This window comes from Lissotriton helveticus, chromosome 12 (assembly GCF_964261635.1).
Source record: "Lissotriton helveticus chromosome 12, aLisHel1.1, whole genome shotgun sequence".
NCBI lineage: Eukaryota > Metazoa > Chordata > Amphibia > Caudata > Salamandridae > Lissotriton > Lissotriton helveticus.
Window position 1 is genome coordinate 259,740,130 of NC_136073.1, and position 15,199 is coordinate 259,755,328.

Sequence of the window (15,199 nt, forward strand, 5' to 3'; positions counted from 1 at the left end):
TATTTTCTAGTGGATGACAGAAGTCAGAAATTAAATGTAGGATCATTTTGATAGGTGCTTGTGAAGTTTGAGGACTCCGGAAAGCATAGCATTGACAAAAAGCTAGACAGGAGAGGCGTAATCTAAGTTCCATTATCTTCAAGTGTGCAGATGCGACGGTAGGCGACAATTAGCTCGCTAAGTGAGTCTGTTGATATGTTTGATAAATGGCAATGTGAATCTAGTGTGAATATTTTGTTAGAGGTAATTAGTTGGAGACATTTTAATAGCGCACATTCTGCTTTTGGTAACTAGTGTGGGTCACTGAAGATTTTGTCAGAGACATTTAGTTTGAGGCACTTGTAAAAGGCACATTTTTCCATAGGTATGCTTAGCAACACTAATGTAGATCCAAGTCTGATTCACATTGTGCTCAGTATTATGTTTAGGTCTATTCTTCAGTTATTCAAGTCTGTCACATTCATTTGTTGTGAGGTGTGGATGATTGTTCTTGTCGTTTGATGGATGAGACCAGAGGCCTTTACCAAATGAATTGTGCATCTTCTAGCTGGAAGTCATGCTCATTTCCCGGCACACTGGTATGCTAAAGGGAAGTGATGGCAGCGAGTGCTCTGGCAGAATCATCAGAACTAATTGACTGAATATTTAGGCAAAGTTGGATATGTTTTAAAAGGTCTGTCTGATGTGCTGTAGAAGGTAAGTGTGAAGTGTGTCATCAGGGTAGTAGTACTATTCTGATCAAAATCATATCCAGGTATGTGGTATATCTGTGTTGTGTTGGATGTATAAAAAACATGTTCTGTCTAACATGTTATATTGAATGTTTCCTGATGGTGTTTATTAGTGCTGTTGGAGCCTACATGTTAGCGGACTATGTATTCCCTGCATTCCCCGTGTGAAAACAGCTCAAACAATACAAACCCTCTGTTACTTATAGATGCATGGATCAGGTAGCTATTTAGCTACGATACAGCATTAAATCAAACAAGTTAATAATATTGGCTCTTTTGCATGAAAACAGAGCAGAAGAGATAAACCTATGGTCCTGTTGTTGGGGTCACATGACTGTTCTCAACCATCGCTATATGCAAGACCCTGGTTACTTCGCATCGTGAGATGATAGATTTGACATACAATCTGCAGGTGTAGTCGCTGCCTGCAACAAACCTGAAATGGATGCCTAGTGTAGGGAAGGCCTGCATGGGGACGTCAAGAGGGTAGAAGGCGATACCTTTTCGGAGGCTTGTGAGAGGAGAAGCTGAAGGCATAGATATAAAACATTGTGAAGATTGCAGAAGCCACTAGCACAATCCATTTTGTCCCAAAACACCCAAAGTCATATGCATGCATTAATAACCATTTCTGCGTCCCACCCGGGTGAAAGCCCTAAAGCCCAAATTTCGGACCCACTTGCACACCACAACATAGAGAACAGAAGTGTACCCTCAGTAGCCAAATAACCTACTAACATTGATAAGAGACAGGAGTGCTCTTTCAGGATGCACAAGTTGTATAGGATCAGACTTGGCACAGCATAACTATCCTTTGGGTGACGTAGAATTTACAACTCAGACCTCAGCTGTCATCGCACAGCCTCAGCCACAAAAGCCATATTTCAGTTTAGAATCTTACACTATGGTTGCACATTACAATGCCACAGTTCCTGGCTTCAGACCACACACACCAAGACAGTATTTACATTTTATGTAAAAAGATTAAACCGAGTAGGGATAAAGTTGCAGGCCTAAAGGATACAGTTGTGCACTGGAAAATGGTTTGTCGACCACCAGAGGTTCTTTTCCAAGGCAGAAATCTAGGTGTACCAGTTGGCGTTTCCCCAACCCCGAGCAATCAACTGGATAGATATTCACTACTTTTATAAATTGGTATCAGTGAGAGCATTTTGGGATGGCTGCTCACCCATCCCACCCTGAGAGAATCAAGTGCCGAAAGTGATTCTCCTGGCTACCCAGTTTGGGGCCCCAATAGTAAACAACAGGACCAACAAAGGATACTGCTGCATTACTTCTGACTGCCCCAGGACCCAAAGAAAATGTCTCACTGAAACCAATTTATAAAAGTGGTGAATATCTATACAATAGATTGCTCGGGGTTGGGCAAACTCCAACTGGTACACCTAAATTTGTGCTTCCGAAAAGAACCTCTGGTGGTCGACAAACCATTTTCCAGTAAACAATTGTATCCTTTAGGGCTGTAACTGTATCCCTTGTTGTTCCCACTGCATTATAGATTCAAAGTAAAATTAGCTGCAAACAGTTTTTGTGTATTTTTTTATCTGTATTTAATGAGCATCGAATGCTAAAAGGGTACAAAAAGTAATTGAATACATGTCTTAACTAATTAAATCCTTGGCCAACATTTTCAGACAGTCCACGTGTTCAAGAACTTGTGAATTCGAGGAAGCTGTACGAAAACTGGTGATCAAAAGCGTGAAAGTTATGGGCAAAATAATGTTTTGGAATTCTCTCTGGAAATAGGAATATAACCTTAACCATACTGATGTGCCTAGTAGTTTAACAGAGAGGCACAGTGCTAGATTTACAGATGGAGACTGAAATTTAGATCTAGAGTTATATTTATGAATTTTGATAAATAGTATAGCCAGGATGGATAACATCTGTCACTCTAGATGTAATATAGAGTTGTTAATGGAGATATGTGTATATCTAGATTAAATAGATCATATACACACACACACACACACACACTCACGCACTCTCTCTCTCTCTCTGCCTCTCTCTCTGCCTCTCTCTCTGCCTCTCTCTGCTGTGGTTGACAAGAGGCAAAGCCTCTAGTGGGTCATAGTGCCCCACCCGAGTTTTTCACCAGAAATGGTAATTAATAGCACATTATACTCAGTAGATCAGCTTGTATGGTTCATGGCATTCTGCATTCTTTCCGGCGCAGTAGTTTAAATATTGTACCACAGACATAGAAGACAGGGTTAAATGGAGTGTACTGAGATAAAACGACAGTAACTAAGCTTTGTGATCGTGGCTCCGGGTGTTTTGGTATCCTAGAACAGAAACTGCGAGACAAAAGGCATTGGTTACTTAGCTCAAATTAAGATGTACTGTGGCAATAACAATTTTGCACTATAGTGATGAATGAGCTTATCAGTACACATTTCTTTTCATTGGCAAGGCATATGAAAAAAAGTAAAGTCCAATATTTACTGTAACACCTTCCTCTAAAAAAGTTCTTAGAAATTATTAGTTGCAAAAGATTTTCAAATCCATAGCCACGATTTTGTTAAAAACAAATGTCGTTGCAAGCTCGACTTATTCTCAAATACCTCTGCTAGCAGCCATAATTCACTCTACTGTTCCAGCAGCGGTCTAGTTTATATTCTGCCAATCCGGATCACAACAAAATGCATTTTTTTCTGTTATTCAATAGGAACAGTCCTCTATGCTGCAGCCAAACACCCACTGAATCTGAAACCTCTCCAGCAGTCGAGGGGCCTTTGCTTGCTTTTTTTAGGGAGTTACCTAAAGTCCTACAACAACTTATTGATCAAACCCAAGCTTACAAGTAATACTGCTTCATTCAGGAAAAATAAAGGTCTAGATCTTTTAGAATTAATTCCGCTGATCTGCCTTTGTGGATGCCTATCATGAAGAAATTGGAGCTTTGTAATTATTTATTGTCGGTGTTCTGTAGAGCGCTAAGTGTCACCCTGCTGTCACTTTAGAGGCTTAGTCCACCACTCAGTTGCTGAGCAAGTGAAAAAATGTGATGATGGAGCCCATGCTCTTACAAATGGGTGGGTGTTCCTCTTGGGTCATTTAGGGAGTAAAATGCGATTTCTCTGTTCTCTATACAGCCAAAATGAAGACCTACATATTAACAGAATTCTCCTTTGCTACTTCTGCATCATACCAGCTCTTGAGGGTGAATAGAATAGAAAGTTGAATTGTGACTTAGTCTTGTCCATAATGTCATGCACCCCCCACCCAAACCCTCCCACCCCCACTTCTAATAACTGCAGCCCAAGATGGCTCGTGAATGCTGTGGTTCTGCGGAGAGGTTTGTTGCATGCGATTAAGGAGAAATATATCTTGTAGGAGGTTTAGAATCCTTCTGGAGACCCTATAGGGGTGGCTCGCCCTTCTCCGGCTGAGATAATGTTCATGGCAACCTTATTTGCATAGATGAGTCCTATTTGCCTACCCTTCACTATGATGAAGTTGTCCTATTCCGATAAGAGGACAGCAGTGCAAAACCAACCGCATAGAGGTAGTAAAGTTTGTTTACTTATATATTTGTTGTTTTCACTAACATTAAATAGGCTCACACAGTTGACAACTATTAGAAGTGAGTGAATAGCTGATGTAGGGATGTTGTTTTGAGTGTCTGAATAAACCCACTCGGTTACAGCCCTGTACAAGTCATATTTGCTTACTTGCATAAGATAATGCAGCTGTCTAGGTTGTTGCGCTAGCATACATTTATTCAAAGCATCTGTTTTCACTCATTTTCATTTCAGCAGCCTTTGTCATTAGTATGTTAACCAGTGGTGTGTAAAATCCTGCTGATGTTTTCTCTTGTTCCATAGCTAATGCTTTGTGGCATGCAGGAAATTGACATGACTGACTGGCAAAAACACACAATCTACAGGCACTACACAAAGAACAGCAAGCAGATACAGTGGTTCTGGCAGGTGAGTGTGTCGTACAATCTGTCCCCTCACCTACACGCACGACACAGTTCTTGTTTACTCATCGGCTTTGCAAGTTATTTTTGCCCAACTTACCTTTGAATGTAACAGAGCGTATATTAAATCGCCAATTGAAATTATTTTGCGAAAGTGCATAAAAATGACTGCCAATGACAGTCATTTAGGTAATTGTGTTTAAGGCCTTGAATCACAAGCTAACAAAATCACAATTATTTTCAAATAATCACCGCAGTTCTTTTGAGCCATTAACAATCTCAGTGACTCCTCAAGACGCGACAAGCATCTTACTATCGAAATGAGTACCATTTAGATTTGCTATAATTATTTGTTGTATATGTTATTTTATATTTTACATGGGCAGCCTGAAAATCTGGCTTGGGTCTGACTATCCTCGGCAGACAGTGGAGACCTCTGAACTATTATTTATGGTGGCATGATGCATAGACTGTGAGTCTAGATTAGCCTAAAGCTTCAAGAACATAATTTAAACCCAACACTCACATAGTGGCTGAAAGCAAAGTGACCTATTCAGAATGAATTTGCTACCAAAGTAAATTACTTTGTGGTGCAACACACTTCTGTACAGCGGATTAACGCCTGAGGATGGGAAATATTTCAAAATGTGTGAATCTCCTATAGACAGTAACAGCTGTAGTAAGAGATAAATATTCATGAGAAACTTCCTCAAGGAAGTGGCATGCCGAAATGAAATGCACCGGTGTACTTTCAGCAAGTAGATGGCCTAGAGTTAGTACTATCATAAGCCAAATATTCTTGTATATCCTTTGAAAATGATCTTTGAATGAACAAAAGTATTCTAAAAGATGTCTGGCTAACCCAGTGCACTTTTAGTGGTTAAAATAGCAATGGAAGAGGAGGCTGGACCAGGCTGGAGCTAGTAGGACAGTGAAAATATGGATCAAAAGAAAAAAAAGAAGATCTAGAGCACATTGGCAAGGATCATAAGGATGGGAACAGGAGAGCTTTGACTACTGGTGGTAGTGAAGTGGTAAAGAGTGGTGATAGTTGCCTTGTACATATTTCTGATATCATGGTTGGGTTCTGCTTTTAGACATGCTCAGAATGGGTTTAGCAGATAGTGGGATAGAGATATAACTCATCTGTGAATATGGGCAGTGGGGACAGATTAAGTTTCCATTTGCAATTGATCATGTGATGAAGTTGAAGTTGGGGCAATTTATAGAGCGCACGTTTACCAAAAAAGTTTTCATGGCGCTAGTAATGTGCAGTTACTGTAAAAGACAACTTAGACTTCAAACGCTCTGGTAAATAACCAGGTCTTCAAACCTTTACGGAATACCAAATATGAAAGAGAAGAACGACGACTGTCAGGGAGGTCATTCCAGAACCTGGGTGCCAAAAAAGAGAAACACGACCCCCCATGCTTCTTCCTGACAAAGCGAGGGATAACCAAGAGGTTTTTTGACGACGACCGTAAATTCCTGGAAGGAGTATAGGTAAAGAGCCTAGATGCCATATAGTGGGGAGCTAAGCCCGCCAAAGATTTAAAAATGAGGCATCCTAATTTGAATTGGCATCTATGAGAGACCGGCAACCAATGCAATTGTCTAAGGAGAGGGAGGGCATGATGAAATTGAGAACAACTATAAATCAGCCTAGCAGCCTGATTTTGAATAAGCTGAAGTCAGCGTAATTCATAGGCAGGAATACCAATATACAAGGAATTGGCATAATCCACCATAGAAATTACAAGGGCCAGGAGAATAACCTTCAAGGCGTCAATAGTAAAAAAACGAGAGACCTTCCGAATCACTCGGAGAGACAGGAAACAGGAAGAAACGATCATACTGATCTGTGTATGCATCGACAGATCATCGCTGATTTTAATGCCCAAACTTTTCACGGATATGGACGCCGAGGGAGGGGGACCAAGAGAGGGGTGCCAGAAGTTGGAGCACCAAGGATTAGGCGAACCTCCGAACAAGACGAGCTCCGTCTTGTCGGGATTTAACTTTAAGTGGTTCGTACACATCCAGTCATGGATGAAAATCATAGTGTTCTGAAAATGGGAAACTGAATCAGGGGAAGCAGAAAGAGTAAAAACAAGTTGGAGGTCATCAGCGTAATTAAACACTGTGACCTCCAGACGGCGCAAAGCATAAATTTAAGGAAAAATATAAAGATTGAATAGAAGGGGAGAGAGAGCGGAACCCTGGGGAACACCACAGGTCACCGCTCGGGGAGAAGAACAGAAAGGGGGCAGTCGGACCGCCTGTTGGCGATTCTCCAAGAACGAGGAGATCCAGCTTAAGGCAACATCCGAGATGCCAGCACATCCGACACGGTCGACCAAGAGAGAATGGTCGACCGTGTCGAATGCTGCCGATAGATCGAGAAGTATCAAAGCCTGTGAAAAACCCCGATCAGCACCCACTCTTAGCTCATCCAAAACCGACAGGATGACAGATTCGGTCGAATGGGTAGGCCGAAAGCCAGTCTGATAAGGATCATGGTAGTTAGAGGCTTCGATATAAGAGCTCAAGCAGTGTGTTACGTGTCTCTCCAACACCTTGCCCAGAAAGGGGAGCAAGGAGATGGGACGAAAGTTGGTAGAGACAGTAGGATCGGCGCCTACCTTTTTCAGAACAGGTACGATCTTGGCAGACTTAAAAAGATTAGGAACAGTGCCTGATGACAAGGATTTATTGAGCAAGGCCAAAGGTGGATCAGGACAAATTGAGAAAATCTGCCGGAGAATATGTGATGGGCAGCTGTCAGTAGGAGAGCCCGATTTTGTAGACATCACTAAATTTAGAAACGTCTCAGTAGATATAGATGGAAAGTGGGTAAAGGAATGAGTGCAAGGAGGCGGGAGAGGGGGATCAATGGAAGGGGAGGGAAGGGCAATATGTTGTTTTATAACAAAGATTTTTGTGAAGAAAAAGTCATGCAGGGAATCACATAAATCTTGAGATGGTTGAGGTTTAGCAGTAACTCTATCCAACTTGCACAGGCTGTTAAGAGTGGACAAAATGTCCTTAGGCTTGTTGGAAGAGGATGATATTAGTCCTGAGAAATATTGAATTTTAGCAGCGAGAATGTCTTTTTTATATTTTCTGAGAATAGCAGAGTAAGACAGCTTATCAGAAGGGACATAGCCCCGATGCCACTTACGCTCAGCCTGTCTAAGCTGGAGTTTTTTTGCTTGGAGCGAATGGGAGAACCACTTTTGTGAATCGTGTGAGCGCGAAAGCGAATTGATCTCAAAGGGACCAACTCCTCACACAATAAGGTAAGCCAGGTGCTAATGGCTGAGGCCTGATCATGGAGAGATAGATCTAAATAGTCACCATCTAGAAAACTAGAAGCAGCAAGAGAGGCTCATAAAGCACTGATATTGACTCGTCCCCAATTCCTGACTTTAATGTTAACAGGAGGAGGGGTACTAACCACAGGGCTTAAGGAAAAGGAAATCAGATGGTGGTCAGACCACAGGCAGGGGAGAACCGAAAGTAAAGAAATCTCCAAATTGGCTGACCAAATTTGGTCGAGAATATGGCCAGACATATGAGTGGGAAGCTCAACCAATTGGGTCAGGTTCAAATGAGTAAGTAGATCCGAGAACTCTTTGGATTGAGAGTTCTCCATAGGATCACCAGGCCAATAGTTAAAGTCGCCTAGGATCACTATGCGCGTGTGGTTTACTATCAAATTTGCAAGGATATCTCCAACCAAGGTAGAGAAAGCGGGCATAGACTGAGGGGGGCGATAAAATAAGACGCAAACAAGCGGAGGGGAGACAGACAAGGTTTTCATGACTAAATAGTCCACGGCAGGAATCGTCGGCGAAGGAATTAGGGAAAAGGACCATCTTGAGTGAATAATAGCAGCCACCCCCCCACCATGTTTACCAGGTGTACGATCTGAGTGTAAAACATAATTATTTTCGGGGATGGCAGCTAAAATGTCTGGGGAAGAGGAAGGGGTAAGCCAGGTTTCAGACAAAAATAAACAGTCAGGCTGAACCTGATTAAGAAAGGTAAATATCTCTAAATAATATTTAACTAGAGATCGAGTATTCAACAAACAAGACGAAAAGGACACAGGAAGGCCTCCCAAGGGTTGGACAGTAGGCTGTGTCCCACTATCCGTAGCGACCGCCCCTGGCGGTTCCAAACAAGGGGGTTTCAGACAAGGCCAAGTGAACTAAGCTTGGACTGTACATGTTTAGAAATAGACCACTCACCTTGGCACGCCATGAGCTCAGCCGAGGAGTATTTAAAAATCTGAGCAGCATCCCATGCCCCATGCCCCGGTCGGCCTCGGACGGGCGCAGACAGGCTTGCCTTGGGCGTGCCTTCGGCCAGGGAGGCATGTGGGCTTTTTAGTCCCCAACCGTGACGCCTCTGGTAGGCTCCGCCCCCGTAGGTCAGGTGATGGAGGATCAGCTGGCTCGTTTCCACACAGACCCGCCGCTCGAACGGGAAAACCCGGCGTCGGATCGGGCTGTGTCGAAGAAACACCTGCGAAGGGGAAGCCAAACACAGAGGAGATGGTGTGAGTCAGGTGGGTTGGCAGAGCATGCCAAGCGAAAAGAAAAACGAACTGGAGCCAAGAGGTTAAAAGCCCGGAGGGCGGAAGCAGCTGAGAGGGTGGTAAGTCCCAGGCTAAGGCTCCACACAAATAAAAAATACCAGATAAAAATACCAGCTCCAATTAGACACCGCAAGATAAGAGAGACCCAGACCGCACCGCAAGGCGGGATGTCCAAAAGCGCCTACTCGCGCTGAAAAGCCAATTCAATGCGGCAAGAGAATATAGGTCAATCGGTCACTCAGCACCTGAAATATGCACAAGATGGAGCAGGAGCTCTTCGAAACAGTGACAAGAAGGAGCTATGATTTATGGTAATCAATGAAACCTGTGAGGCATTAAGAAGGCTCATAATTTATGAATAATCTTACCACATAATGTTGTCACCTACCCATCAAGATAAAAATTCTCCTTTGGAAGGCCCACTACATATTCTAACTGTTCTGCCTGTGCCTAAATATGTATCTCATATCCACGAAAGCCAGGGTCTGCCTCATGTTATTTTTATCAGCCATTTGGACTAAAGGGACTGAAGTAGAGAGGACCTTGCGATGCACATGCCTGTATCCAATTAGGATCTCGCCTGAAATATCAGAACAATCTAAGGATGGGGAAGTCCTTTTATGAACTGAACCCAGATTGTTGTGTGGCTGGATTGCACAACTCGGAAATCTAACCAAAAAAGGACATTGGTCATTGTAGGGTAATGTTTCTGCACAATACACTCTTAAAGTAGTGCATCAGACCCATCAAGGGTTGCTGCCAAAAATAGAAGAAAAGCTGGTAAAGTCTTCTATTTGCAGGCCTAATGTGCCCTATATCAGGAAGTAAAGGTGAAAAGGACCCCATCAATCTCTCAGTAGATAGGAATGGGTGATTCAAATAAATACCTGTTCTACCCTTGCACTTAATAGACATAGCAGATGATCTAGCAGCTACCCTGAATTGAGAGACAGAAGACTACCACAAATGATAGACACTGTTCAAGAATAGGCCATCACTGCTGTGTGTAGCATGCTTAGCTGGTTCAACTTATGTCTCTTCAGGAGCCAAGCGGACTCTATTATTCCCACAGCTACTGATTCTGGTGCAAGGACAGATCCTACACCACAGCCCAGTGTGTATAACCGTGCGAGCATGGCTCCTAAACTCCTAATATCTGGATTTCATGGATAACTTTTCAACCAGATAAACATTCTCCAGGGACCAAAAGGATTATGTATGTCTTGTAAAGAAAGGGCTCTTCGTCAACTCACTTATTCTAAATTAGGCGTTGCCCCACAAACTGCATCTGCCTCTATCAAGTCTCGGACTGCTTTCTGAGCATGCACCTGGTCGCAGTTTCTGGATACAGGCGACTTCCCTTTACTGACAACTCATGAAAAGATTTCTAATCCATCAGGCTGGCCTTAACATAGCCTAAAACCAACACAAGTCCTCTACAGACTGAGGGATCAACCATTAAAACCAGTCCTTAAGGGGGATGGAGAACTACATTTGTTGTCGCAAATTCATCTTCTGAGTATCAGCAAGTTCCAGACACTGTCATTGTACAACCCTATATCACATTCTTAAAGAACGAACCTGTACTTAATACAAATGTAGCATTTGCCAAAAGGACCTTCTTAGCTCCATATGGCCTAGATTATTACCCCACTTATATTCTTTCTGAAACCCACTTCTCATCAAAAGGTTTCTGCACATGCTGGATGCAAAGAGAGGCGTTCACTATTATACAGACAAAAGGTATACAGATATAAGGTAAGACTTATAGGATACTGGTCAACTGTTGCTGTTGATCAAGCATATATAGGTTAAGAGCTTTCCAAATAGGTCATGTTCAGGGGATGACTTTGTACATTGCCTTTTGCCATAACAAGGCATATAGACAACTGCAGGAAAAGGTGAAAGCACACTCAACAAGCGGAATGACCATCACCGCATCTTTTTCTGCAGGAGTTCCAATACTTGACATTTGCAAGGCTGCTATGTTGTACTGAACACATGTTTTAACCAAGTACTAGTGCATAGATGTCAGTCCAGAATAGGCCGACGTAGGGTTGTGGTTTTAAAGAGTCTGCTGTGTAAATATGAGCATCACTTGCTCCTTCTCTTCCATTATGTACTGCCATCTATTCTGGTTAAAGGCATGTAAATGTATTAATGATTCAAACCATGTAAATCTTTCAGTATCTAACGTTGGCAAAGAAAATACATGTTTTACCTGTAAATACGTTTCCCAGTGTTGGTATCTTAAATAGTTTCAAACCCACCAGGAACCCACCATTCTTCCTAATGAGGCATAATGTTTAAAGGTTCACCATTAGACACTGAAGATATCCTGCAAGTAGTATGACTTAGTGCCTGTTTTCCCCTTTTAACCACTAGAAAAAGCACACAACACACAAAAACTAGGCATAGATTTCGGAATACTTCTATTTGAAATGTACCGAAGATGTTCAGCGTGATGATGGGCATTAATTAAATACATGTGAATCTATGATGTTGAGTAATGCAGAAAGAGATTTGCCAGTAGAACATGTTGCTCGGCGTGTTTTGGTATAAAATGTGTAATACTGTCATCCCCTTCATGTTCTCCTTTTTCTCACACTCAGATACTCGTGTCTCTCTTTTGCCTCATTTCCTTTGTACGTTCATCTTTTTCTTCTCAGAGACTAAATAATTAAGGCATATTCTACCTTGACTTCACAACAATCCCCTGTGTTTTAGTACAAAAGTGTAACTATAGACAGATATTTGTTCCTTCCAATGGGTTTGTAGTTTTTGCTGCATCATCGTTTTATATTGTATTGCTTTTTATGTAGTTCTTTCTATTTACCTTGCAAGGGATACGTTTTTATCCAAGAGTCTACATCTCCAACCTGCAAGCAAACTATTAGCAATTATCACAGGATGTGTGTCATAGATAGGCTGTGCATGAGGAATAGGAGTTAAGGGCAAAGGATCATAGCTTTATGTATGTTTGACGTGTTTTTAGGTTGTAAAAGAAATGGATAATGAAAAGCGGATCCGTTTACTGCAGTTTGTTACTGGAACTTGTCGTCTCCCTGTAGGAGGATTTGCTGAGCTCATAGGTATGTATCTTTGTATTTGACTTTGAAGTCAACTTAATGTACCATGCTTGTTGCCACTTATAGTTATGGTTCAAGCCAACATTCCATTGAAATGGCTTTAAGTTATTTTCATATTACTTTTGTCCGCATGTACAGATCTGTACAAAATGTGGCACCCTCTTACTGTTTGTAGCCACGGTCTGACATAACAATTTTCTTGCTGTAGCACGCTAGGTAAAAAAGGGTAGGGAAAAGCATAAAAGAAATCTGATTTCCCATTGTAGCTACCATATGACATTTTGCTCACTGCTGTAGCAAAAAACACTGAAGGTATTTATGCCCAAATTGCCATGAATGTAGAACTTTACCCTGAAAGTATGCATTGCATGGTTTGATGTCAATCATTTAGTAATTATTGAGAACCTAAAATTCAAACTGGGAGAGCTTGATAGAGTTAACACGTCTGTATATCTTGACCTCTTATTCTATGGACATTCCACAAACCCATGTTTAAGATATAAAGGACCCCCTCCACTGGACAAGTGAGATTTGTTGCTCCCATTGTCCATTTCTGGTCAATGAACTCAAGCCTAGATCAGTGATCTCTTAGGTTCATATGGATTGCATCAGGGTTTTAAGTGGGATGAAAAAACTGTGGGGGGTGTCTCTCAAAGGGACGTGGCCGATGTAATTAAGGATGTGGCTTAAAAGCACGTAAGCTGAAAATCTGTGCTTAGCATAGTGCCCCTGCCCCACATCATGGAGTGGTTAAGGAAAAAAATAATAGTTCCCTTAAAGTGAGAACGGGAAGTATACAAGTCAGCCAAGCCAAAAGATGATAAAGGGGCTATTCTCCTGAGGCAGGACAAGCTCAAGATGGATAAGGAAAGCCATTGAATAATAAGCAAACAAATGAGTGATAGTGAAGTCAACCAATGGTAAGCAATAGTAAGGATGCAAGTCCACTGTAAATTCTTGATAATCCCACAATAAGAATTTTCCAACCTGGCAGCTTGTGATGCCTGTTAGGCAAGACCTAAAAAGTGCAGTTTTTGTCACAGGCTTTATGAATCTCACAACCTGGTTTACAGACCCGATGAAACATTTAGGGTTTACTAGTCCCAAGACTTGTAAACCCAGAACAATTAATAAAATAGAGTTGGGTGCAGAGAATGGCCAAAGGCCATACCCTACAGCTAACCCTTGCTTAGTGAAAGTTGGGCACTGGTTCTGGCCAGAGAGCAGATGCTGTGGTCAACCGCGATTAGCACAGGCAAATGCCTTGCGCATCTTGAAACTAGGCACCTGCAGGTGTTGGCCACAGTGCATCCTAAGGTTATCCACAGCACAGAATATGTACAAGGACGTTGAATACAGTACATCATTTAATAGCAAAAAAACGAAGTTAGGGTTAGTTATGGTTCACCCTACACAAAACTGAAAAAAACACGGGAATTTCTCAAATTTGTTGTGCAACCTACAATACACACCATAACTCACAACACTGCGATGTTCAGTAAACCTCCATGCCGAGCCCCTGTGATAAGAAAGCTGTCTACCAAGAGGAAAGCATGTTGGGAGCGTGAATTATGGTGTGCATTGCATCCCAAAATTGGGTTTTTTCAGAGCTTTTACGGATTTTGGTTTGCTAAACCATAAATAGCTCTAAATGTATTTTTGCTTGGATATCTTTTTACAGTTGTATGATAATAGGTAGTTACAGCTCATTGGCAGTCATCTGTTTTGAAAATGTGCGAGCTCGATATCGGCTGTCAAGTAGTTCCAATTCAAAAACAAAACCTTGTTTAGTTTGGGTTTATGCAGACTAACCCGGCATTGTTAATTTGGCGTGTCCTAAAATGAGGAAAGAATATTTTAACCAACATGCTTAAACAGTGTTGATGCTGGCACTACTTCGCTGATCGCTGTGGAGTATTTTAAGAAATGTTCATATAATGACTTATGTGGCCATGTATCAGCAGGGGCCTTCCAATTTCCTAGATTTTGTATGCTTTACTCAACCTCTTGACTGCTTGGTTTCTGCACATGCCAGGGCAAGATCTTTGTTATATATGTTTTTACTTACAATGAAGTTTGTATTTTATACAGCTCTATCTCGGTTTTTGAAAGGCATGCAGTATGGGATGGAATCATATTATCCCAAACTGTCCTTTCTTCCCTTTTCAACATGTGACTACAGCAGGACCTATTGGTAGGCTGGAAATTGTTTCTGTAACTGTTTATTTGTAGTTTTGCCCAGTGTCATACACATAGATGTACGTCATACACAGGCTTGACCTCTTTCCAGACATCCTGGCACAATCTTGCCAGATCCGTATGGTCACTTGGACATTTTCCCATAGTAACCAACACGTGTTTCACCCAGGTTCAATAGTTGCTATCTCAGGATCGGATACAAAGTGTCTGGGATGTGAGGAATGTATGGGGACCAAACACTGAAGTAATGTACAGTCTGATACATTTTCTGATGGAGTAAAACTTTCTGGACCATGTTAGTTCCGAGCTAGCATTACATTTCTCTGTTTCTGGGTGCAAGCGTGCGTCCCTCCCTGAGTCCAAGTTAAGGGCCTCAGTTTCAATATGCTCCAGTTTAGGCAGGAAATTCAACTCCAGAGTTGGCACTAGATCCTATGGGCACCAACTATTGCAGTCCTAGCATAGCAAGCTGCATCCACCACATGATTACTCCTCCATGCCTCATGTCTGACTACTGCTTGGTGCAGAAAGGTTTTGAGATTGAGCAGGCTTCTGAGTCTGTAAACGAGTGACCTCATTTCAAGAGGCAGCCAAGGTGGCATTGTTTTCCACCCACATCCGATTCTGGAGG

The 15,199-nt window shown here is 42.0% G+C and overlaps 1 protein-coding gene across 2 annotated transcripts in view; it reads left to right on the forward strand.

Moving 5' to 3' along the window:
- The window catches only part of WWP2 (WW domain containing E3 ubiquitin protein ligase 2), a 523,918-nt gene that overhangs the window by 495,430 nt on the left and 13,289 nt on the right, over positions 1 to 15,199 (forward strand). For both annotated transcript variants that reach the window (XM_078669521.1, XM_078669522.1), the window contains exons 19-20: positions 4,580 to 4,684; positions 12,276 to 12,372. In XM_078669521.1, the coding sequence (XP_078525647.1) occupies positions 4,580 to 4,684; positions 12,276 to 12,372 (202 nt within the window). The remainder of the gene's footprint in view (positions 1 to 4,579; positions 4,685 to 12,275; positions 12,373 to 15,199) is intronic.